General features: G+C 38.1%; 1 protein-coding gene across 11 annotated transcripts in view; it reads right to left on the bottom strand.

Moving 5' to 3' along the window:
- Nucleotides 1-23146, bottom strand: part of Ppp1r12a (protein phosphatase 1 regulatory subunit 12A) — a 105062-nt gene that overhangs the window by 6800 nt on the left and 75116 nt on the right. For 7 of the 11 annotated variants that reach the window (XM_051172985.1, XM_051172981.1, XM_051172983.1 and 4 more), the window contains 12 exons: nucleotides 22839-22933; nucleotides 21788-21892; nucleotides 20791-20958; nucleotides 20236-20412; nucleotides 13537-13627; nucleotides 11984-12184; nucleotides 11646-11817; nucleotides 10468-10589; nucleotides 8631-8687; nucleotides 4342-4358; nucleotides 2971-3106; nucleotides 2338-2442 (listed from right to left, as the gene is read on the bottom strand). In XM_051172985.1, the coding sequence (XP_051028942.1) occupies nucleotides 2338-2442; nucleotides 2971-3106; nucleotides 4342-4358; nucleotides 8631-8687; nucleotides 10468-10589; nucleotides 11646-11817; nucleotides 11984-12184; nucleotides 13537-13627; nucleotides 20236-20412; nucleotides 20791-20958; nucleotides 21788-21892; nucleotides 22839-22933 (1446 nt within the window). The remainder of the gene's footprint in view (nucleotides 1-2337; nucleotides 2443-2970; nucleotides 3107-4341; nucleotides 4359-8630; nucleotides 8688-10467; nucleotides 10590-11645; nucleotides 11818-11983; nucleotides 12185-13536; nucleotides 13628-20235; nucleotides 20413-20790; nucleotides 20959-21787; nucleotides 21893-22838; nucleotides 22934-23146) is intronic. The other 4 variants (XM_051172989.1, XM_051172992.1, XM_051172982.1 and 1 more) reach the window with 3 other exon arrangements.

The raw sequence follows: 23146 nt of genomic DNA, 5'->3' as shown, positions 1-23146 counted from the left end.
ATCATCAATTTTCCTCTTCTACAGAGTCTGAGTAAGAAACAGGATTAATCAGAACCAACTCAACAAGAAATATCAGAGGGCAAAAGGACACGGAGAAAAGGAGGGACACAGAAGAGTGAGCCCAGCAGTGAACACAGTTTAGCCGATTCATCGTATAAGAGAACATCGCAGCAGGCGAACAGTGAGTGCTAACTTTACTGCAAGGACATGGGCAAATCACTAGAGTTAAAACAATGCTCAGCGTACTTGTTATACACCCAAAGGCCTGGTAAATTACTTACACAGCCTGAGTTATTTCGATACTGTACTCGGCAGTGTGCTCCTGCTGACTTTTTATTTGTCTTCACAATAAACCCCCTCAAAAGAGTGCATCTTTTTAATACTGTACGGTTCACTAACTCTAGAATTTAGCACAGCATCAGTTGTGTGTGTAGACAAGTGCTTTATAAACCAGTAGTAGTTAGAAACGAGAGGGGAAAGACCTTGTAACAAGAGCTCAACACAGAAAATGAACTTTAAGGAATAAAAAGGCAGGTATAAAAACTGGCTAAGAAAGAAACAGGCAGTAAGTTCACAGATGTGAACAGACAACTTCAGATGAGCTCTGTCAAGTTGGACTCACAGCTGTTAAACTAGTTCTTCTTCAGAATTTGAGCAATCCTCAGAGCCTCTAATATATAGATTTATGTAAAAAATATTCAAGATTTAAAATGTGTAGCTCTTTACTATTCTTTAATTTTTTTGTTTTCTTGTTGGTTTACTTAAAGTGATAAAGAAAAGGAGGAGATACACCTATTACTGTTTTTCAGATACAGTATTCCAAGGGAAAAGACCTTGGGAAAAAATTCCAAGTTCCAAGGTACAAAATTTTGAGGTTTGTCATCTCTAAGCTGTTCCACAGAAAGTTATGAGTAAATATTATCATCCGCCACCATGATTCCATAAAAGTGCTTCGTGTGTGTGTGTGTGTGTGTGTGTGTGTGTGTGTGTGAGAGAGAGAGAGAGAGAGAGAAAGAGAGAGAGAGAGAGAGAGAGAGAGAGAGAGAGAGAGAGAGAGAGGGGAGAGCCCCCACAGAGGTTACAAGAGGGTGTCAGATACCCTGGAGCTGGAGTTACAGGTAGCCGACAGATTCTTGGTCTTTAGGAACTACTTTGGGTCCCTAGATTAGCAGGAAACACTTATTAATGGCTGAGCCAGCCCCTCAGATCACTTCTACTTGAACAAAAGGAACTGTTCATAATACATACATAAAAAAACAACAACAATAGCTTTATAATATGGGTGTTTTCCCTGTATGCATCTCTGTGTACCATGTGCCTGAATACCAGTGGGGTTGGAAGAGGGCATCTGATGCTGAGAACTGGCTGTGAGCCACCATGTAGATCTGTGGTTCTCAACCTTCCTAATCCTGTGACCCTTTAACACAATTCTTCATATTGTGGTGACCACCCCCTCAACCATAAAATTATTTTTGCTGCTACTTTATAACTGTAATTTTGCTACTGTTATTAACTGTAGTGTAAATATCTGTTTTCTGATGGTCTTAAGCGACGTCTGTGAAAGTCATTTGAGACCCTCAAAGGGGTCCCAACCCACAAGTTGAGAACCTCTGATGTAGCTCGTAAACACCAAGCCATCTCACCAGCCTCACACACTTGTATGAAGACATTTGGAGGACTGCAGATGCTGTAGGTCAGACATGGAGCATTTGCCTAGCATGTACATACTTCAGTGTTTGATTTTTTGCATCATAGTCACAACAAAACCTTGAATTCTTTCTATATGACTATACTTCTCTACACAGAAAAATTGTGTCTTGAAAAAAAGAAACACAAAAAACAAACAAAAAAGAACTATACGTCTGTGTTTTTATATTTCAGAAATCAGTTACTTTTAATTATGTTGATTTCCTTTACTACTAAGTAAAGCATTATACGTAACCAAAAATACATTCAGAATTAATTTTGTTAGTATTTTATGTTTTTATATATACATTTGTATTATTACACACATATAAAATAAACTACATACAGCAAGAAGAACCACAAACAATCAGGAATTATATTAATGTTACATTCATAGTGTTTTGGTTATTTGTATTTGGCAACCTTGAAGAAAACATTTTTCCTATCTTGGTGAGTCTGAAATTCTGAAGGTAGGTCAATATCTATCATATCTCATCTCTATCAGCTTAAAACATCTATCTAGACCTAAAAACATCTGAACCCCTAAACAACTAATCTTAATTCTAAGACTACAGAAAAATCAGGTGCAAGCTTTTAGATATACTAAATTACTTGCTATCTTGAGACTAGCAAAGAGGAAAAGGTACAAACCTGGGTAGCCTTTTCCAACTGCAGCTTCAGATCCGTGAGCTCCATATTTGTATCATGTAGCTGTGCCTTTAGCTTTTCATTTTCAGCTAAAATTTGTTCATAAAGCTAGAAAAATTAATGAAGAACAGATTACCTTTGTAATGCTCCTGGAGAGACCTCAATGACTACAATATTAAAATAGAAAAATTAATGTAGATGTGTACTATAGTGAAAACATTCTGATTATTTAATAAATACAAGTTACTTAAAAGTAACTTGCAAGTTTGAGGCCAACCTGTGCTAAACAGCAACACTGTCTAAAAAACAAGCAAAAAAATCAAATGAAAAAAATGGTGACACAAAACATGTCTGTGCATACACAGATACTTCCTCGCTTCTGAACGATCTTTTCTAGCTCATTCCAGCAACAGACAGAGACAACAAATACACATCCCTGGGCATTCTTCTTCTCTAAGCCATGAGTTTACATGTTACTACCATTAGCTGCCAGAAGCTAATACTAAGATAAGTTATTTCAAATCACTGATTTCTCCATAAGCAAGTTTTTCAAAATAGTATTTAAAATACAAATAGTGCCCCCCCAATATAAAAAAACAAAACAAAACCCAAAACAAAGGTAAATAGCCCAAATACCTTTTTGAAGTCAGTTGAGTCATCCTTTTCTAGCCTGCTACTATAAGGTTTTCTTTCTTCTAAGTAGCTGTAAGAACTAGAGCGACCCAGCAGGGAGTCATACCGATCACTTGATGATGTGGAACTGCTGTCATACCTTCAAAAGAGAAGGCGAGAGCAGAGGCTTTATTACAGGCCTCCACTCACTACATTAGCCCTCACTGCTTGCTATACATCACCTCTGTGTTCCCAGGTGGTAAGTAGTAGTCTCCTTAAGTTATTGTCAATTTTTGTGACACATAATAAAAGGGAAGTTATTCTTAATTTCTTTATCTAAAAGTCCAAGCTAGTTTCGTATTATGCTAAATGATTGAAACTTTTAAATGACTGTTTCATATTTTGTCATGTTCTAACAGTTTATAACATGATTCATTATGCCCTCACAACCGTTCCTTAATGTGTAAAAATTAGCAGTGTCTTAGATTCGATGAAACAATGACTGAAATTCCTAAGTGTCAAATAATGGGTTTGTCTTAAAAAGAAAGTGTGCTATCCGTAACTGTGAACTCTTTTGTTACTTGGCTCTGAATTCATCAAGTTCCCTTTCCTAGTAAGTGCTCTTGTCTCACATTTCAGTTCAATAGAATCATTACTATATAAGATTTATTCTTAGTCCAGCAAGGACTTTGGTTACCAGCTGTGGGAAATGGAAATGGATCAAGATTACAATCACGGATAGAGTGATTTTGAGCTAGATGACAAGAAAAAAATATCTTCACTCATTTGTTTTCTAAGAGAGAGGATGTTGAATACTTAATTCAATACATGTCTGGCTGGTGTGAATTTTTATCAGTTTCTGATATTAATAATAAGATGGTTAATGTTGAAATAATTTAGGAAACATGGGAGAGCCTAAGAAAAACTAACACTACTATAGAGTGTTGGGAAAATTCTTTTTTCATAGTAACTTACTATAATGACCAATGAATTAAAAGTGATGCCAGTTAAGATAGAAACCTACTAATAGTGATTAGGTCATGTTAATTAGCTTAAAAATTGTGTATTTTAAAAAATTCTTTATTTTGTGCATGTGTCTACATGTCACAACACGCACGCATGCAAGCACAAGTCAGAGGACAACTTCAGAGAGTAGAGAGAGCAGCCTCTCGCCTTCTGCTATGTGGGTCTGTCCCAAGGACCGATTTAGGTTGTTAGGCTTGGCAGCAAGCACTTCACCTGCTGAGCCATCCTGCCAGGCTAAGCCATTTACACATTTACAGATTTTTACTGCCCATTTAATTCTATACATCTACAAAATGCATAAATATCAAGAAACATTCTTTATCAAAGGTAAAAAATGAGAAAAATATCAAGAAAAAAAATTAAACATACCTGGAAACAGAATCCGTCTAGAAAGTAAAAACAAAAACCGAAAAGCATATTAAATTTTATTCTCTCATTAAACTATTAATAGAAATTGATGAAGACAAGCTCATGAAACAATGATGTTTACACTATTAGGCAAACTTATTCTTGCTTTCTTTATAGTATGATCATTTTTAGGGAAATTGTAGAGTACAGAATCACTGTATATTTTTGCAATGTTTACAACCATACAATTTCATTTGGAAACATTTTGTTGCATTCCTGTAAAACTGAGCATACATTATTTTTTAAATAGAAAAGTAAGTAGGACTAAGACAACTATCCATTATTTATCACTCAGCAGGAGAAAGTGACAAGTTTACTTTGTGACACTTCAAAGCAACCATTTTCCTCACTCCTAGTTTCCTTCTGTCTGTCTGTCTACCTATTTTGGTTTTTTGAGACAGGGTTCCTCTGTGCATAGTCTTGGATGTCCTGGACTCACTTTGTAGACGATCTGGCTTCAAATGCACAGAGATCTGCCTGCCTCTGCCTCCCTGAGTGCTGGGATTACAGGTATGTGCCACCATGCCCACTTCTCATTCTTATTTTTAAAGATGTTAATGTAAGGCAACCAAATGGACATCATGTTTTCTACAGATGGTATATATACAATGTATTTGAAATTCTGAACACCTAGCTTTATATTTCTTCAAGATTTAGCAATTAAACTTTAAGAAATATGATTATTTCCAGCATGTAGCATACCACATTGAAGTTCCTATAACTCTTATCATGACACGGTGACTAGGATAACTAATCTTAATTGGGATTATACTGTTGGTTTTGCATGTTAACGTAAGCTAGAGTCATCAGAGAGGAAGGAGACTCAGTGAAGGAAATGCCTCCATGAGATCCTGCTGTAAGGCAATTTCTTAATTAGTGATTGATGAGGGACGGCGGAGCCAATTGTGGGCGGTGCCATCCCTGGGCTGGTGGTCCTGAGTTCTGTAAGAAAGCAGGCTGAGCAAGCCATGAGGAGCAAGTTAGTAAGCAGCTCCTGCCTCCACGATCCTGCCCTGCTTGAGTTCCTGTCCTGCCTTCCTTTCCTGAGGAACAGCAGTGTGGAAGTGTAAGTTGAATAAACCCTTTCCTTCTCAACTTGCTTTTTGGTTATGGTATTTTGTTGCAGAAATAGAAACCCTGACTAAGACAGGGATGGATGCACTTGCTGTGTGTGTGGGGGGAAGATTTAGTTTTGCCTTTCTATCCCTTAACCTTTAATTTTCTGTAAAATAACTATTAGAAATTGGTTTAAGACTCTTGAGTTTGGATATTTGTAATTTTTACATGTTCCTTCAGAACTATAACCTTTTTCAGACTAAAAATGGTTTACTGAAGTCTGCTCAAATTTCCTTTGCAAAATTTTGCCCTTGCTTCCAGTACTTAATATATTTATTTTATTGACTTAACTCTTCAGTTTAAAAAAACTAACAATGTTAAAGATTTAAAATGTAAAGGTATTAAATTCTATAAAATATTTAGACAAGTAAATTATGTACATGCCACATTTTTTTTTTATTAGTTTTGTTCACTTACTCTAGCAGTTAGAAACCACTCAAATTCTATTTGTCTTTAGGAATCATGGTATTACCATTAATTATTTTTTAAGCTAAATAGTGATCCCCAAACTTGATAAAATTTACTTTCTAAATAATTTTAAATTATTTAAAATATATACAGTAGTAGTGCTATGCATGTTCACAAAGCTGTGAAATCCAACACACAAACAACACCTCTTTCTTCTCAGTCCTGGTGAGCACAATCTGACTTTCTGTTCCATGAGTTTGACCTTGTTAGATACCTGAATGAGTGGAACCATATATAGTGTTTGTCTTTCTGTGCCTTGCTTATTTCATTTAGCATGTCCTTGCTCCCTATTTAATTTTTCCCAAAATAAAAATACCTTTTACATCTTTTTGAATAAGTCTCTCTCTCTATATATATATACACACATATGTCTCTAGTATATAAATGTCTATACTTCCCCATCCATTCACCCAATCCCTAAACAGTAACTGCTAACGATTCTGTACACATAACATCCATAAAATACAAATAATAGGAAATTTTGCATATGGATTTAGTTTACTTTCAATGTTTTCTTTTACAAGCAATGTTACAATGTATTGTCTATAGATTTATCTTTATATACTTCATTTACATCCTTGGGAATAAATATCTAGAAGTGGAAATAATAAGCATAAAAACCTGAAGCTTTCCTTAAGGCTTCTAATATGTATTTTTTAATTAAAAATTTATGAGGATGTTGGTGATGCTGTGTGTGTGTGGTACACGCATGAGGACAACCTTGGATGTTGTTATGAGGATGCTGATGATGCTGTGTGTGTGTGTGTGGTACATGCATGAGGACAACCTTGGATGTTGTTATGAGGATGTTGGTGATGCTGTGTGTGTGTGGTACATGCATGAGGACAACCTTGGATGTTGTTATGATGATGTTGATGATGCTGTGTGTGTGTGTGTGTGGTACATGCATGAGGACAACCTTGGATGTTGTTATGAGGATGTTGATGATGCTGTGTGTGTGGTACATGCATGAGGACAACCTTGGATGTTGTTATGATGATGCTGATGATGCTGTGTGTGTGGTACATGCATGAGGACAACCTTGGATGTTGTTATGATGATGTTGATGATGCTGTGTGTGTGTGGTACATGCATGAGGACAACCCTTGGATGTTGTTATGATGATGTTGGTGATGCTGTGTGTGTGTGTGTGTGGTACATGCATGAGGACAACCTTGGATGTTGTTATGATGATGTTGATGATGCTGTGTGTGTGGTACATGCATGAGGACAACCTTGGATGTTGTTATGAGGATGCTGATGATGCTGTGTGTGTGGTACATGCACGAGGACAACCTTGGATGTTGTTATGAGGATGTTGATGATGCTGTGTGTGTGGTACATGCATGAGGACAACCTTGGATGTTGTTATGAGGATGTTGGTGATGCTGTGTGTGTGGTACATGCATGAGGACAACCTTGGATGTTGTTATGAGGATGTTGGTGATGCTGTGTGTGTGTGGTACATGCATGAGGACAACCCTTGGATGTTGTTATGAGGATGTTGGTGATGCTGTGTGTGTGGTACATGCATGAGGACAACCTTGGATGTTGTTATGAGGATGCTGATGATGCTGTGTGTGTGGTACATGCATGAGGACAACCTTGGATGTTGTTATGAGGATGTTGGTGATGCTGTGTGTGTGTGGTACATGCATGAGGACAACCTCGGATGTTGTTCGTTTTCTCCTTCTACAATGAAGGTTCAAGGATCAAACTTAGGTCACGAGGCCCATGTGCAAAGCGAGCTTATCTGCTGAACTTTTCAACTCGGTACTAATTTAATCATTGTGCTGGTTGTCTACCTACTACCTAAAGATCGAAAGTATCATTTGAGGCAAAATAAGTCTATTTGGACCTAGCAGCAATGTCCAGTCACCTAGTACAGGTAAGCAGCTGTTAGTTTACATTACTTTACACTCTTGATAGTCTAAGGAAACGCAACAGCTCTCTAGGAAATTAAAATGACAACATTAACATGGTTAGAATGCCTTTTAGGTTGCGAGGTGCTAATGCACATCGCATGCATCAAGTACTGTGTGAATAGAGACTTTAAATATTTTACTACTCTCAGAGGGTACTGAAGGGAAGTATAAAAACACAAGGGGAAGAAGCTGCAGCTATACTGATGGGGAGCTGTCTTTTCAGATGATCCTTGGGCATGTAGTGTGATTAAGGTACGGTTAATTAAAAAAAAAAAAACAACTTTGGAGAATCAATTCTGGACACAGGTAAAGAGTCAGAGGTGAATTTTCTTTAGATTACAACTTTGCCAACTTTAGTAATAAAACCTAAGCCTATGACTTCTAGATTTCTGCCACTTGAGCACCCTTCAGGTATTTTCCTTTGATCAAGTATACTTTTACACTTCTTTAATTTTATTTGTCCATTCCTTCCTTTTTTACTTGTTCAACTTCTGAAGCTTAAGTTTTCTGACTGTTGCTGTACATCAATAAAACACTCCTCCTTCCAGCACCTCTAAAATATTCTCTATGTCCTATTCAATTTGCCCAAACCTGAATCAAGCAAGCCCCCATGCTATCCATAGCCATCCTGGCACACTACCTGTAAGTACAGTGCACAGTAACTATCTGAGTGAGCAAACACAGGTGAGCACAGTTGAGACACCTGTCAGAAGCCCACTCAGTGCAGACGCAGCTGCTCACCTGAGTCTCCTTCTTGTTGGAGCCATCCTCTGTATCCTCTTGCTCATTTTCATCACTCTAAAGCACAATGGCAAACGGTGTTACAAACAGAGACACATATCAAACACGTGGTACTTCTGACATTTTGATTCTGTGCAAAAATATATCATGAAGCTTTTATGTATGTTCAAACTTTTCTATATTAAAAATTTTAATTAAGTGAAATTAATTTTAAATTAAGATTTAAAGGAAACAAAATACACTTTCTTTTTTCCCTGACCCTTATTTTTCATTACTATTTATATTTTATTTCCAACTCTCAAAACTTTAAGGTTTTTAAAATTATTAATTGTATCTTTAATAGTTTCTGTCTACACTTTAGCTGTAAGTTATTCTTCTAAGACTGCTTTTAGGAAGATACTTATAATTTCCTAAATCTTTACTTTTGGCTTTATGAAACTTAAGTTCTCCCTGGATATTATGTCTAAGTTTCCTTAAACAACAACTACAAACAAAACAGCCACATACATCCTTGATCACTGTCCTTGTGTATCCTAGCTCCTTGTATATTTTAAATTATATAAGTCAGTATTATTTGTACTACATGGAATCACACTGTTAATAAAAAAATAAGATAAGATAACTAAGTCTCTGGAATTAAAAGATAGTTTTAAGAAAAGAGTTGACTGGGATATGTTGTTTATAGAAAAAATAAACTGAAAATAAAAATTCTAAAAAGATGCATTAAAAAAATGAGAAGAAAGTTTCCTCCCTTTAAGAGGTGGACTTTGTAGACTAAAACTGTTAAGTCTAAGAGAAACATATGGAGATGTGTGGGTCAGCTGGATGAACTTCTGTTTTTTCAATGGAGGAATGTATATAATTTAGAGATTAAAATATTTTATACCAATGAAAGTAAATATATTGCTACATATAACAGCATAGATGTACTTCAAAAACGTAAAATGCTCTTACATTTGAAAACGAGGATGATAAAGGCTGAGAGAAAATATGGGGACTTTGTATTGCCATTTTTACGCTGTCACTAAGCTATACGTTTATTAATGAAATTTCTGAATAAACATCATACTTTAGTAAAAAGGTTTTTTGGATTGAGGTTCTGCAGAACTCACAAAGCATTTTCTTGCCTAGAATGCATGAGGTCCCAATTTGACTCTCAGCTTTGCAAAGAAACTACTAAAAATAATGTTTGTTAGAAATGAAAAATTACCAAGAGGCTACATTTAAAATGTTTGCTCCCTTAAAATTGTATTTTATATTAAAATATAAGTGTTTTCACATTAACAGTGATACTCCACATTTCTTCCATTTGCTAATAAATAGCAATATTAGGTTTATAATTGGTGATCTAGCAAAAGAAATGTACTTGTGGTACTGGAATTGAACCTATGGCTTTGCACATGCTGGACAAGTGATGCACCCCTAGCCTACAAATCCTAGGTTGAAAATTTTTCTTTTTCAAGGACTGTTGTAATCTTGCATTGCTTGAAGCAAAATTTGTTATTTAAGTACAATATAATGTGAAAATCAAATTAAAAGTACAACATGTAAAGCATCTTTCTTCAAAGGGGCTACTTAACAGTTTAAAATAATGTGTATACCATGACTAACAGCCATTATAATTATTTCAAAATCTGAATAGAACTCCTGATTTATGTATGTGTGTGTGTGTGTGCGCATGCACACATATTTGTTGACTGTGTCTATAAAGCATTTTAAAATTTAATAACTGGACTGATGATTTAAAACATATATACTCTTAGGGGTGTAAGAAATTATGAATCCGTACTTCTGGACAGGCTACATATTCTATCTAGTGTTTTTAACAGGCTCTCACATCTTGTGTCCAATGTGAAACTCCAGTAGACCGCCTTTTTTCTCTAGGTCGCCGCCGCTCTCTGATTGATTTAGGTTGTGACTTATCTTCACCTTCTTTCTCCTCTTCTTTTTTCTCTCCCTCTATTATGGATTATATAAATCAAATGATTGCAATTTATCTCCACAGTACCTTTACAAGCATACATCACAACAATTCTAGAGCCAGCTAGAGGCTTCAGTGAGTAAGCATAATTGCTGCCAAGCCAGGGGACCCCAAGATGAAAGGAAAGAGCAGACTCTAACGAGCTGTCCCTCCCTCCACAGGTGTGCCATTGGACTTACATACATATGTCCTCATCTAGCACATACAAAACTAAATGTTTTTGTTTTGTTTTGTTTTTTAAAATCATACATCAATTCAAAGTCTGACTCTTTTGGGAAGCTTACATCTCTCCAATTAAAAATAATTTTTGCATAGCCAGGCTCAGAGGTGGTGCACGCCTATAATCCCAGCACTTGGGGAGGCAAAGGCAGGTAGATCTTAGTGAGTTTAAGGCCAGCTTGGCCTACAACGCTAATCCAGGATAGCCAAGGCTACTCAGAGAAACCCTGTCTTGAAAAAATATATGTAATTTTTGCCTCCATCAGTACTCCTATATATTTGGTATAAATATGCATTTTAATCCCCATTAAGATACATTTTTAATGATCCTAAGAACAAATTATCTCATGTCCTTGCTGTTCAAAATAAAACATTTCCCAGAGCCATCACAGAGTAAAAAACAATGGGATTGATGGGAAGAACAGTTATTAATGTGTGATAGCAAGTATAAGAGGAAACAAACAAAACCACATGATGGGACAGACGACCAGAGTCATCTGCTGCTTCTACCACTGTCTTCTATCACTTCATCTCCATTCTAAGGGCAAACTTCTAAAAAAATCTATCATTGATTGACAGAAAAATCAATAAGCATGTTAGTCTTAAGATTTCTGTTTCTTCACTGCAAATGGCTTCTGTACTAAAGAATTCTAGGGGTTCTGAATTTGTAAAAATGTAGACACATATGGAACACGAGGTGCTCTACATTGCCTCTGCTCAGGAAGTCAGTTTCAGATGCTCTTTAGCTGTACTACGTACTAATTAGGGAAACCTAACTCAAAAGATTACGTACTTGAAATGACTTGATTTCTTACCTCTTTCATTTTCCTTTGTTAATCCCCGGGAGTAGGCAGACGTTATACCTACAAGACTATTTGGCCTGTTTAGCTGACTCGAAGCATAGAGCGAACTGCCTATGGTAGAAAGTGAAGAGGAGGATGGAGTGGTTGAACTTGATGTTGACACTGGTCTGTAACGTGCATAAGTCTGTGGAACATCAGTAAAGATGTGTAAGACACAAAACTGATTTCAAAGGACAAGGCTGTTCTTGTCATGCCAAAGCCATTCAGATCCAGTCCAAGCCTCCATGTTTCATACACTGCTTAATAGGCCATACACACAGCACACTCAGTACCATAAGCAACACTATTACCTCATCGTATGTTCTGGAATACTTTTGTTTATATTCATCTTCTCTACATGTTTCTGATTCCTTCTTTTCTTCTTGTTTCTCTTTATCCTGTTTTTCTTTTTCCTCTTTTTCTTTCTCTTCATTTTCTTGTTCTCTGGTTCTTGTAGAACGACTTCTTCCTATTGTTTTTTCAGCCTCTTGAAGTTCAGTCAGCGTTACCCCCTGCACACGAAAAAAAGCATAAATTGTGAGACACAATAAGTCAGTTAAACAGAATACTTTACAAGCGGATACATCAAATACAAATGTAATTTTTACATGGCAGAAAAACAAAAACAAAAACAGCAAAAAAAAAAAAAAAAAAAAAAAACAAACAAACAAACAAAAAAAACCACCCAACAATGATTAGGAATGAGGAAGGTTATGACTATAGATAAGAAAGTGTCTATATTCATAAACTAACAAAATAGTAACGAAAATGGAAAGATCTGAATATATGGTTCTAATTTCAGGAGAGGAACAGCCGATCTATGTAATACACCATATGGATTAATTTTCATACATTATGAGGCTTGACAAAATTTTCAATAAGTAATGTTTTCAGGCTAAAGCCCTTGAGAACAAGCTTAAGACCCAACAAACAAAATGTTTTGATAGGCAAGTCATGGTAAAGTTCAAACAGCTGAACCATGCTCTAGCATTCCTTCACTGCAGGAAAGGCATCGATCGGCATCAGAGTGATGAGAAGGAAGCTGGTCACAACCCTGAGAGACACTGTTGACACCTGTCCATTTGCTCTGTTCTATACTCAGCACTAGGCCTCTTCTTCTTTATTCCTTCACCTCTACAATTCCATTCCATACTCAGCACTAGCCTTTACTTTATTCTTCACCTCTACATATTCCACAGATGATACCTAATTATAAGGCATCATATACCAGGTGGCAGTGGTGCACAGAGTTAATCAAAGCACTCAGGAGGCAGAGGCAGGAGGATCTCCAAGTTTGAGGCCAGCTTGTTCTACATAACTACCTTCAGGACAGCCAGAGCCACATAGAGATATTCTGTCTTGAAAAACCAACAAAACAAAAACCAAACCAAACCAAACCAAAAGGCACCATAATATTAATGAATTTTAACACTTAAGAATACTCTGCCAAAAACCAAATTAGGAATAGGGGGTTAAAAAACAACATTCAAGGTGAGTGCAGCAGCGTACACCTATAATCCCAGCACTTGGGGGGAGGCAGAGGCAGGCAGATCTCTCTGAGTTCGAGACTAGCCTGGTCTACAAAACAAGTCACTCAGCCAAGGACACACAGCAAAACCCTGTGTGGCTTTGAAAAACTAAAACCAAAACCAAAACCAACCAAACCAAAAAACCTAAAAACACTCAAAGAGACAAAAATACTATAAATTAGCTGTAATGTGACACTGAAAGTGTAACCTTCTATACAAAGGCTATGGGTGGATACTGCAACCATTATCTCTTCTGGTTATTCACACAGCGACTGAAATGAAAATGCCATGCATTAAGTGTGTATATGTCTCTGCATTATACATGTTAGATATACCTGTGTTGACCGTCTAGACTGTCTTGCTTGTCTAGATCTTGCTTTTCTTTGGGATTCAGACTCTTCGTCCCTAACAGGAGTGAGGTATGACCTATAGTAATAAATAAAAATTGTTAGTTAGAGGTTCAATATTTGTGAATATAAATATTTATCAATGTTTGTAATTAAAACAAGCAGGCAGTGTTTAATGGGTTAAAAAAAAATCTTCAGAAAATGTTTGTACCTGCTTTGAAATTCATTAAATGCAGTATGACCAGTCCTCTTAATTTATGTGTGTGGGTGCTTTGCCTGCATGTATATCTGAGCCACTTGCCTGCCTGATGCCCACAAAGACCCCTGGGATTCCTTGGAAGCAGAGAGAGAGACAGCTCTGAATCACTATGAGGTGCTGGGAGCTGAATGCGGCCCTCTAGAGGAACAAGTGCTCAAGCACTGAGTAAGCTCTTTAGCCCATGGTTGTTGCTTCCTCGGCAGGAACCAGTTATACTTAGTATAACATGCTGACTTCTTCCTTGTTATAGCTAATAGTCTTAATTAACAAGAAATAATGTAACTTGATTTTTAAAAGGGGGGAGGAGGGGGCTGGGCAGTGGTGGTACACACCCACACTCAGGAGGCAGAGGCAGGCAGATCTCTGCCAGTTTGAGGCCAGCCTGGTTTACAGCCAGGGCTACACAGAGAAACACTGTCTCAAAATCCCAATCCAATCCAACCCCCGGCCCCCCAAAAAGTGGGAGACAGGGTTTTAGTTTTTTTATAACCACAATATTTTTAAGTACACATTCCTTCCTAACCTAACTCCAAATTCCTTAAATCCCCCCCTCTGGCCTGTTTTTGTTTTAACAGTCTTAAGATGACATGTGCTGTCTGACTTAAAGTCTCTACTGTAAATGTCGGAATGTTTGTATTGAGATGGGAACACTGAGTACAAATCATATTCTTTTGTTTGTTTGTTTGTTTTTGTTTTTCGAGACATGGTCTCTCTGTGTAGCCCTAGCTGTTCTGGACTCACTTTGTAGACCAGGCCGGCCTCGAACTCACAGCAATCTGCCTGCCTCTGCCTCCCAAGTGCTGGGATTAAAGGCGTGCGCCACCAAATCCGGCCTACAAATCATATTCTTGTTCAGAATGTGAACATCTCAAAAGGAGATGAAGATTAGCCTGTAGTCACAAATATTACTTGGGGATGTTCAATCATGAACGCCATTTTGTACTGAACTCACCTTTATCTGAGCACATTACAGAACCCTGTTTTCTGTGTGAAGCTTAGCGTATTCCACCTACTCTCTCCAGAACCCAGCTAATGGAGCAGTCCATCTGCCTTTTTGCAGTGCTGCTCTTCAGAAGGGCTTTGTCAGCATTAGCACTCACCTCAACCTGTTCCTCACTTTGCCCTCTGACACAACACTATTCATTAAAGCATGATCAGCTTCAGAGTCCACTACTGGTTCTATGCATTTGCATTTCTTACACGAGACTGTTAAACTCTAAACCCAGGGACTGTACAGCACACAGCCATACTCCTTTCAATCAGCTATAGATTTTTATTTTTTAAAAAAATTCATTAGAGAGCACCCATTTCTTTCAAACACAGAAAGCGTATTTATTACTGTCCATACGTCTGACTTTTTCTCAAGTCTGCTAAGACTAGAATGTATGATTCACTGTTCTTAGCATCTGTGTTCTTAGGTAACTGGCAGACGACAAATTTATTTCATCAGTAGCTTCAATCTTAGCAGTTAGGTAAAACTAGATGGTTTGAACCAAGATGAGAGGACTGGCTTTCTTTGCCTCTACTATAACTACAGCAACTGAGAGCAAGTCAGTCTGAAAAGTTCAAAAATGGTAATTTTTTTCGTTGAATGGGACATTTAGCAAATTTATAGAAAGGCAAAATTACACTACAGCAGTTATTTTGACTTAAGCTGTTTTTATAATCTCAGTGCTAGCTAGTTTTAGGACAACTTGACAGAAGTTAGAGTCATTTGGAGGGGGAACGTCAACTTAGAAAATGCCCCGCCAGATCTGGTTGTGGGCAAGCCTGTGGTTGTGGGCAAGCCTGTGGTGCGTTCTCTCCATTGATGATTGATGTGAGATGCCCTCCTCGCTGTGGGTGGTGGTCCTGGGTGCTACAAAAAAGCGGCTGAGCAGGCCATGCACGGAGAGCAGCCAGTGAGCAGCACTCTCCACAGCCTCTGCATCAGCTCCTGCTCCAGGTTCCTGACCTAACTGCTGTAAGCTGAAATAAAACTTTCCCTCCCCAAGCTGCTTTTGGTCATGGCATTTTCTGCAGCAATCTCGAACAAACAAAGCCTGGCTTCAGGAAACACTGTATAACCTCATCCGGTCAGAAAGATGATTTTCTGCTGTCACAGAGCACTATGTGCATCTTGAGGGAAATCTATAACTGAAGCATTTCACAGAAGAATTCTTTTTTTTTCTTAATTTTAATTTTATGTTGATGGGTATTTTGCCTACATGTATGTCTGTGTGAGGGTGTCTGACCTTTCTGACACTGAAGTTGTAAGCTACCATGTGGTTGCTGGGACCAGGTCCTCTGGAAGAGCAGCCAGTGCTCCTACAGAGAATCTCACCAGAGTACCAGTTCTGACCTAAACTTTACAAACCCAAATTTTACTTGTCTTAAAGATAAAATTCTTGTTTTTTACAAATTTAGTGTGGTCTTCTAAAAGTGGAGGTGCGGGGGGAGAGGGGGTGGGAGAAATCAACAAACGAAACATTTTGTCTACTAGCTTTCGAATTTTTCTTACAATCTTAGTTGAGATTCTATTAGTACTACTGCAATGTGAGCTACGTGTAAGTACCATTAGTACCAGCTTTCCGGACTGATTTGCCAAAATTATTTAAATTAAGAAGGGAAAATCCCTTCTGTCCCTTTCCCCTTTCTCTCTGCATGGCATGTCTACTAAATGTGGATGCTCCTCAGCCTGGAAATATAGCTGTTTGTTTGTTCCATCCATCCATCCATCCATCCATCCATCCATCCATCCATCCATCCACCCATCCATCCACTCATCCATCCTTTGTTTTTGCACATACTGGCCTTTTGTGGAAGCTACTAGATAAAAAGAAAAGATGAATTCCAAAGTGAGAGCTTGTCTAGTTAAAGAAAGTAAGTGAAAGAAGCCAGACAACTGCAGCCATCACTTCAGCCCCTCATGAGCTGCTTAGTAAGTAGGAACATGACTACTGAGTTACGAATTCAGCTCTGAATGAAAAACCCTCTTCACTTGTTCTGTTGTGTGTGTGTGTGCTGTTTGTATGTGAGGAGCACACGCACACCATGCTTGTACATGTACATATGTGTACAGATGCATGTGAAGGCCTGAGGTTGATGTCTCAGAAGCCTTCCTCATTTGTGTCCCGACTTATTCAGCAGGGTCTTCCCATCAACCCAGAGTTTGCAGGTTACACTGACTGGGCTAGCGATCTTGCCATGACCATGTGGCATGTGTGTGGCTTCTGAGATCTGAGTTCCAATCCTTATGCTTATGTAGCAGGCACTTTATCCACTGAGCCATCTCTCCAGTCGACTTGCCTATTTATTTTAGCCATATGAAAAGAGCACTAACCTGTCATCCTACCCTTTATTCCAATAAGCCTGGACTCTTTTTAAATTTACTTTCAAATTTCCATGAATGTTAATAACTGATAACATATGCAGGTTAAGGGGGTAAAGTACTAGTTGAAAGGCTTGTAAAAAATCTGTGTACTTTAATTTTCTGTGCAGTATCTGTCTCCAATTAGCATAAAACCATGGCCTATTAATCAGCTCAACATTTTTATTTTTAGTTAAAGATTTTTCCTAATGCTTTATCCTACAAAATTTTATTTTAATGATGTTTGTTAGCTAAAAGTGTATTTACTTATAATGATATTTTAATTGGTCAAACAAATTATATATTTAAATAACACCCTTCTATATTTCACACTTAGCTTTTTCCTTCCAGAGTGAATTTATTTTGTTTTCTTTTAATACAGTTTTATTATACAGTCCAGACTGGCTTGAACATCATTATCTAAGGCCAGATTGACCTTAATCTTGTGACTTTTGTCTTACCCTCCTGGGTGCTGGGATAACAGGTATGATCCACCATGTCCAGCTCAGAGGAAATGGGAAGAGACAAGTGGGAGAGCTATGGGTGGGAGAGCTGTGGGGAATGTGGAACAGTCACTGCACTAAAGCAACAGTCCCATGTAAGTATGGGGTTGTTTGTAAGATATTCTTGGCATTTAAAATTATGGTAAATAACAAGCACTTACACCGAAGTCACTTTCTATCCTCAGACAGTCTACTGTCTGATGTTAGTTTTTCTCTACTAATTTATCAGGTGTAACAATGACTCGTGGGCTAGACTACTTGCTGTGTAAGCATGAGTTCAAGGCCTAGGCTCCCACATAAGAGCTAAGCATGGCTGCACTTGCTTATATCGCCAGTCTTGAGGGCTGAGAGGGGCAGATGCTGGAAGACAGATCATGTTCACTGAAAGACTCTATCTCAAAAAAGCAAGCAGAAAGGTGTATATGTGCACTAGTATGCATGTACCTGCTAACAGATATACTACATCCACATACAGATAAATTAATAAAAAATTAATGCATTGGTAATTTTAACTAAAAAAAAGGAGAAATTGGATACAATCCTGATCAACATGAATAATTTAACAGTGTGCTGCATAATTTCATATTATATTAAAGTGTATACTCAAATTAGTTATGGGATAAATATATTGATTTACTTTGTTAGTCACAATTTACTATCTTTTTTCCTGGCACTGATGACCAAACCCAGGATCTCATACGTGCTAACAAGTATTCTATAACTGAGCCAAATTACTAGCCTTGCCCAATATATTTTTAATGCCATTATGTATATACTTTAAGGCAAATAAATAATTATATGCATTTCATACCCACTGGTGAAATTTAATTAAAAGATAATCAGAAAAGGCCAACAATGCATTAAAATGTTCAGTTAACTATTTCATGTGGAAGTCTAGACACTAAAATTACTTTTAGTATTTAAAAGCCATACACACCTCAATTCTCTCCTTAAGTGCAATCAATAAACCTAATGTAAAATCAGTTTGAAAGCTGAGGGCCTGAGGGCTTCCCTAGAATGCACAAGGCACTGGTTTCAAGCCCTAGCACCGAGGAGAATGGGAAGGTGGGAAGACACAATCATTGAATTCTGAAACAACTGCTGACTCTGGGCAGATAGTCATTATACTTTACTTGTCACTTGGAATTTTGTTTAAAAGCATGGAATGTTGGAGCTCGAATGGATTCTGTAAGTTAAAAAAAGGTATGTAGGGTAAAGACTTTTCCATACAGAAGAAGAAATTCTGACTTGGAAATCATGATTAAGACACAAATGTCAGCCAGGCCGATGTGCACGTCTTTAATCCCAGCACTTGGGAGGCAGAGGCAGGTGGATCTTTGTGAGTTCGAGGCCAGCTTGGTCTACAGAGTGAGTTTCCAGGACAGCAAGGGCTACACAGAGAAACCCTGTCTCAAACCAAAACCAAAACCAACCAGAAAAAAAAAAAAAAAGAAAGAAAACATCCCCAAACCCCTTAAGTGTGTACAGTGTAACTCAGTAGTAGATGGAAGCTCCTTGTATGACTCCCAGTGAAAAGGAAAAAGAGGAGGAAGGAAACAGAAGGAAGGAGGAGGGAGAAGGAAGGGAAAGGAGGGGGGAAAGAATTGGGAAGAAGGAAGAAGGGAGGTGAAGGAGGAGGAGGAAAGACTGACTCCAGGTCTGGTAAGTGAAGCAATGGCTATCTCTAGGCTAAACTGCCAGCCCAGCCTAACAATCTTATGATGAAAATTAAAAACAAAACTATTTAAAATAAAATACATCTATTTCCTTTGCAATGAGAACAATAAATCTTGGTATGTGTTGTATATAATTTCTCTTAAGTATCTTTAGGTCTTCATAACACACACACACACACACACACACACACACACACACACACACACACACATTCAAATAATACTAAGACCCCAACAGCTAAGAAGATAGTTGTCTGGCTTTGCCTTTGATTGCCCCAAACATCAATTCTTTCAGAGATGGGCCAACTAGTAACTGCTAGCTATGTCCATTTAGCTCAGCCCGACCCATACATGATGCCTCCTCACGTATTAGTTTATTAAGAAAATGGTCACTGTGGTGGTTTGAATGAGAATGTCCCCTTAGGCTCATGTATTTGACCCCTTGGTGCCCAGTTGGTAGAGGTGCTTGAGGAGGCTTTGGAAGTGTGACGTTGTTGGAGGAAGTATGTCACTGGGGGTGGGCCCTAAGTGTGACGTTGTTGGAGGAAGGATGTCACTGGGGGTGGGCCCTAAGATTTCAAAGCCACCTGCCATTCCCAGGGCTTCCTCTCTCTATGCAGCACAGCAGTTCAAGGTGTGAGGAGTTCTCGGCTTCCCGTACCTCTGCCTGCTGCCTTCACTGTGCCATTATGGACTCTAACCCTCCAGAACCATAAGCAAAAATCCCCTATTCTCTAAGTTGTCTTGGTCATAATGTTTTATCACAGCAACATAAAACTAACTAATAATACATATTAAATTTCTGAAAAAACAAAACAAAACAAACAAACAAAGAACACAAAATACCAAAAACTGAGCAAGCATATCAGCACAACTAGTAGTGTCAGGACCTTTACACACCTGCGTCTCTCCCTGACCTCTGATGTGGAGGAAACAGTGCCAGCAGTAGTTGTAGTCAGGGTTGTGGTAGAAGCTGCAGCATTTACAACAGTTGGAGCAACAGGAATGGTGACTGTGGTAGGAGCACTGTCCTTTTCTTTCTCAGTACTATCCTCAGCCCACAAACGATTTGAGGTACTATAGCATCGTAAGCAGCAACACAAAAAGAGAAAAGGAAAACAGCTAAACAACGAAAGCAATTTCTAGAAGCTGAAAACATGTGACACCAGGGATGGATTTTTTAAAAACACAAGATGAGCCTTTTTGCAATTAGTAATCAAACAGCTCAACCAGAGCTGTCAAAGAAAGAAATTTTTATTTTAAGCAATGTAATTCAAGACATTAGATTTCCCCCCCGAGACATGCATAATTGCTTGTTTGTGGAACCAATTTTTGCTCAAGAGCAATTTTAACAAGGTAAATAAAAAAATCCAGAGCCCACATTCTCCTACACAGCGATGCATGCACGTACATAAGCGCACAGCAGACCGGACACAGACTGGCTCTGTGGCTCACCTGCTCTGTGTGCCTGTGGAGGGAGAGGCCACGGGAGTCTTTGCAGTCGAGCTTGTGCTGCAGAGGAGGCTCTTCTGAAGCTCAGCTGCAGAGGTAACTGTTGGTGTTGATGTGGTGCTTGGAACACTAGAACTAATCAAATCATCTTGTCTTCTACCAAAGGAGTAACTAAAGGAAAGAGTCATTTCTGTATGTGTATTCTACAGTCACCATCTTAGACATCAGTTTCACATAGTGGGAAACAAACTGTGTTCCTCATTATACCACCAGCTCCAGCACCAAGAGTTGCATCTACAACCTGCCAGAGTACAGATTAATGTCTCTGATTTGACAGTGTAGAATTTTATGCCTCCTCCTCCTCCTCCTCCTCCCAGTGCCTTCAATAACAGTCAACATGGCACATTTTCAGAATATGCTAGACCATAAATGGTCATGCCAGGCTGGTCCTAACAAAAAACATGGAGTGGATTCATTAAAGGAAAATGAGGCACTTGACACGTCTGACGAAAACTTTTCTAGCAATGGGTTAGGACCTTAGGAGTACCCATGCCTATACTGTATGTGTTCCTATCTTAGTCTTCTTTCTCAGTTGTCCACAGAGAACTAAAGTAAGTTTTCTACTCTCTGCTACAACAATAGCAGATACTAAACAGAAATGTTTTCACAGCTCTGAGTTCTAGTCCAAACAAATGTCCCAGATGACAGACAATGGCTATATCAATTATGACACGGGCCATTTCAGCTGGTTTAGTCAATCATAAGAAGTTCCTTTAAAAGTGTTAGACGATATTTCATAATATACCGTTTAATTAAACATATATGCAGGGGATAAGTTAGAACAAACCCACACCATCTTTTAAATATATACTGTGCCTTTAAACTAAATTAAACACACAAAAAGCAAGATATAATAGTTAAGAGATTTGCATAACTGATGTTAAATTGAGGGGTGCTTTTATAAGAACATAGAGACGCCACCTACAAACTACACCATTACCTTCTATGGTAAGTGGATCCTTCATTGATTGAACTATTTTTTTTAAGATCATCTTCCCATTTTCTTCTTGTGTAAGAACTACTTGTTCGCAAACTTGAAGAGTCTCTGTGAAAAGAACATCCTTCAGATTCTCGGAGGCAATTTGAGAAGAAGGTTATGAAAGGCTATATTGGTAAATAGGAACAGATATGAGTAAAACCCCGTAAGAAAACACTTTGGAATATTTACCAAAAAGTGGAGATAATTTTATTTCTAAGAGTTAATGTATAACTCTAAATAAAAGCATTTATAAGCATATTATATACGAGATAAAAGTTATGATCCACAGTACAGGACAGACATATAGTCATACTACATGATATATTATATACTGACAAAAAATAATGTTGAGAACATACACAATATGTAAAATGTTAGGTGAAAAGAACAAAAGTACATAATTACATACTAAAGCCCATTACAAATATAAAAAGTTTTCAAACTCTGCAGACAAAAAAAAAGATTCAAAGAAAGAAAGAAAGAAAGAAAGAAACAAACAAAAAAAACCCCACCACGGACAGTGATCATGCACATGGTTTCCCCTTTTCTTTTTCTCCTTTCTCTTCTTTTTGGTTTTCTGAGACAGGATTTCTCTGTATAGCCCTGGCTGTCCTAGAACTTGCTCTGTAGGCTACACTGGCCTAGAACTTAGAGATCACTTGACTCTGCCTGTGCCACCCCCACTCGCCTGCCCCACAAATGCTGGGATCAGAGGCATAAGCCACTATTACCTAGCTGGGTTTCCCCTTTTCTGTGTCTGAAACTTTAGAAACTATCAGAGTGTCCTCTAATTTTGCAACCATCTTCTTTCTCTGGCTCAGCAGCAATGCCTTCCTTACCATTTATGAACACACTAAGCCTGTACATGCTCATCTCTCAGGACTGTGCAACTTGTGCTCTGCCAGGACATGGTTGTAGCTCTTCCTGAAACCCCCAGCCCAGAGAATTACAGTCCTCATGTACTACCTTCTGCAGGGAATGCATCATCAGTATTACTCCCTATTGTACTCACCTGTTCTCCTTCTCTTCAATGTCAGATGTACTGGCCAGGCGCCTCGGGATTGTAGGTGCAACATATGCAAGTCTTGTTCCTTTGCTATCTTTCTCCTGACAGCAGGGAAAATCATGAATGACAAAGTTGTGTGATGAAATATTAAGCTAGGTTTTCAACAGCTAGACTTTAGGACCACACAATCAACTGTGCGGTATTTTCATAGTTTAGTTCCTGAATCGTAAAGCTGACACAAGTTAATCAGGTACTACAAAAGCAATGGAAAATGGCCAGCTCAACCTGTTTTCTTTTCATTGTCCTTAGGTTAA

The sequence above is a fragment of the Acomys russatus genome, chromosome 31, assembly GCF_903995435.1.
Source record: "Acomys russatus chromosome 31, mAcoRus1.1, whole genome shotgun sequence".
Lineage (NCBI taxonomy): Eukaryota > Metazoa > Chordata > Mammalia > Rodentia > Muridae > Acomys > Acomys russatus.
Note: the sequence above shows the minus strand (reverse complement) of the source record. Positions and strands in the feature narration are given on the sequence as shown.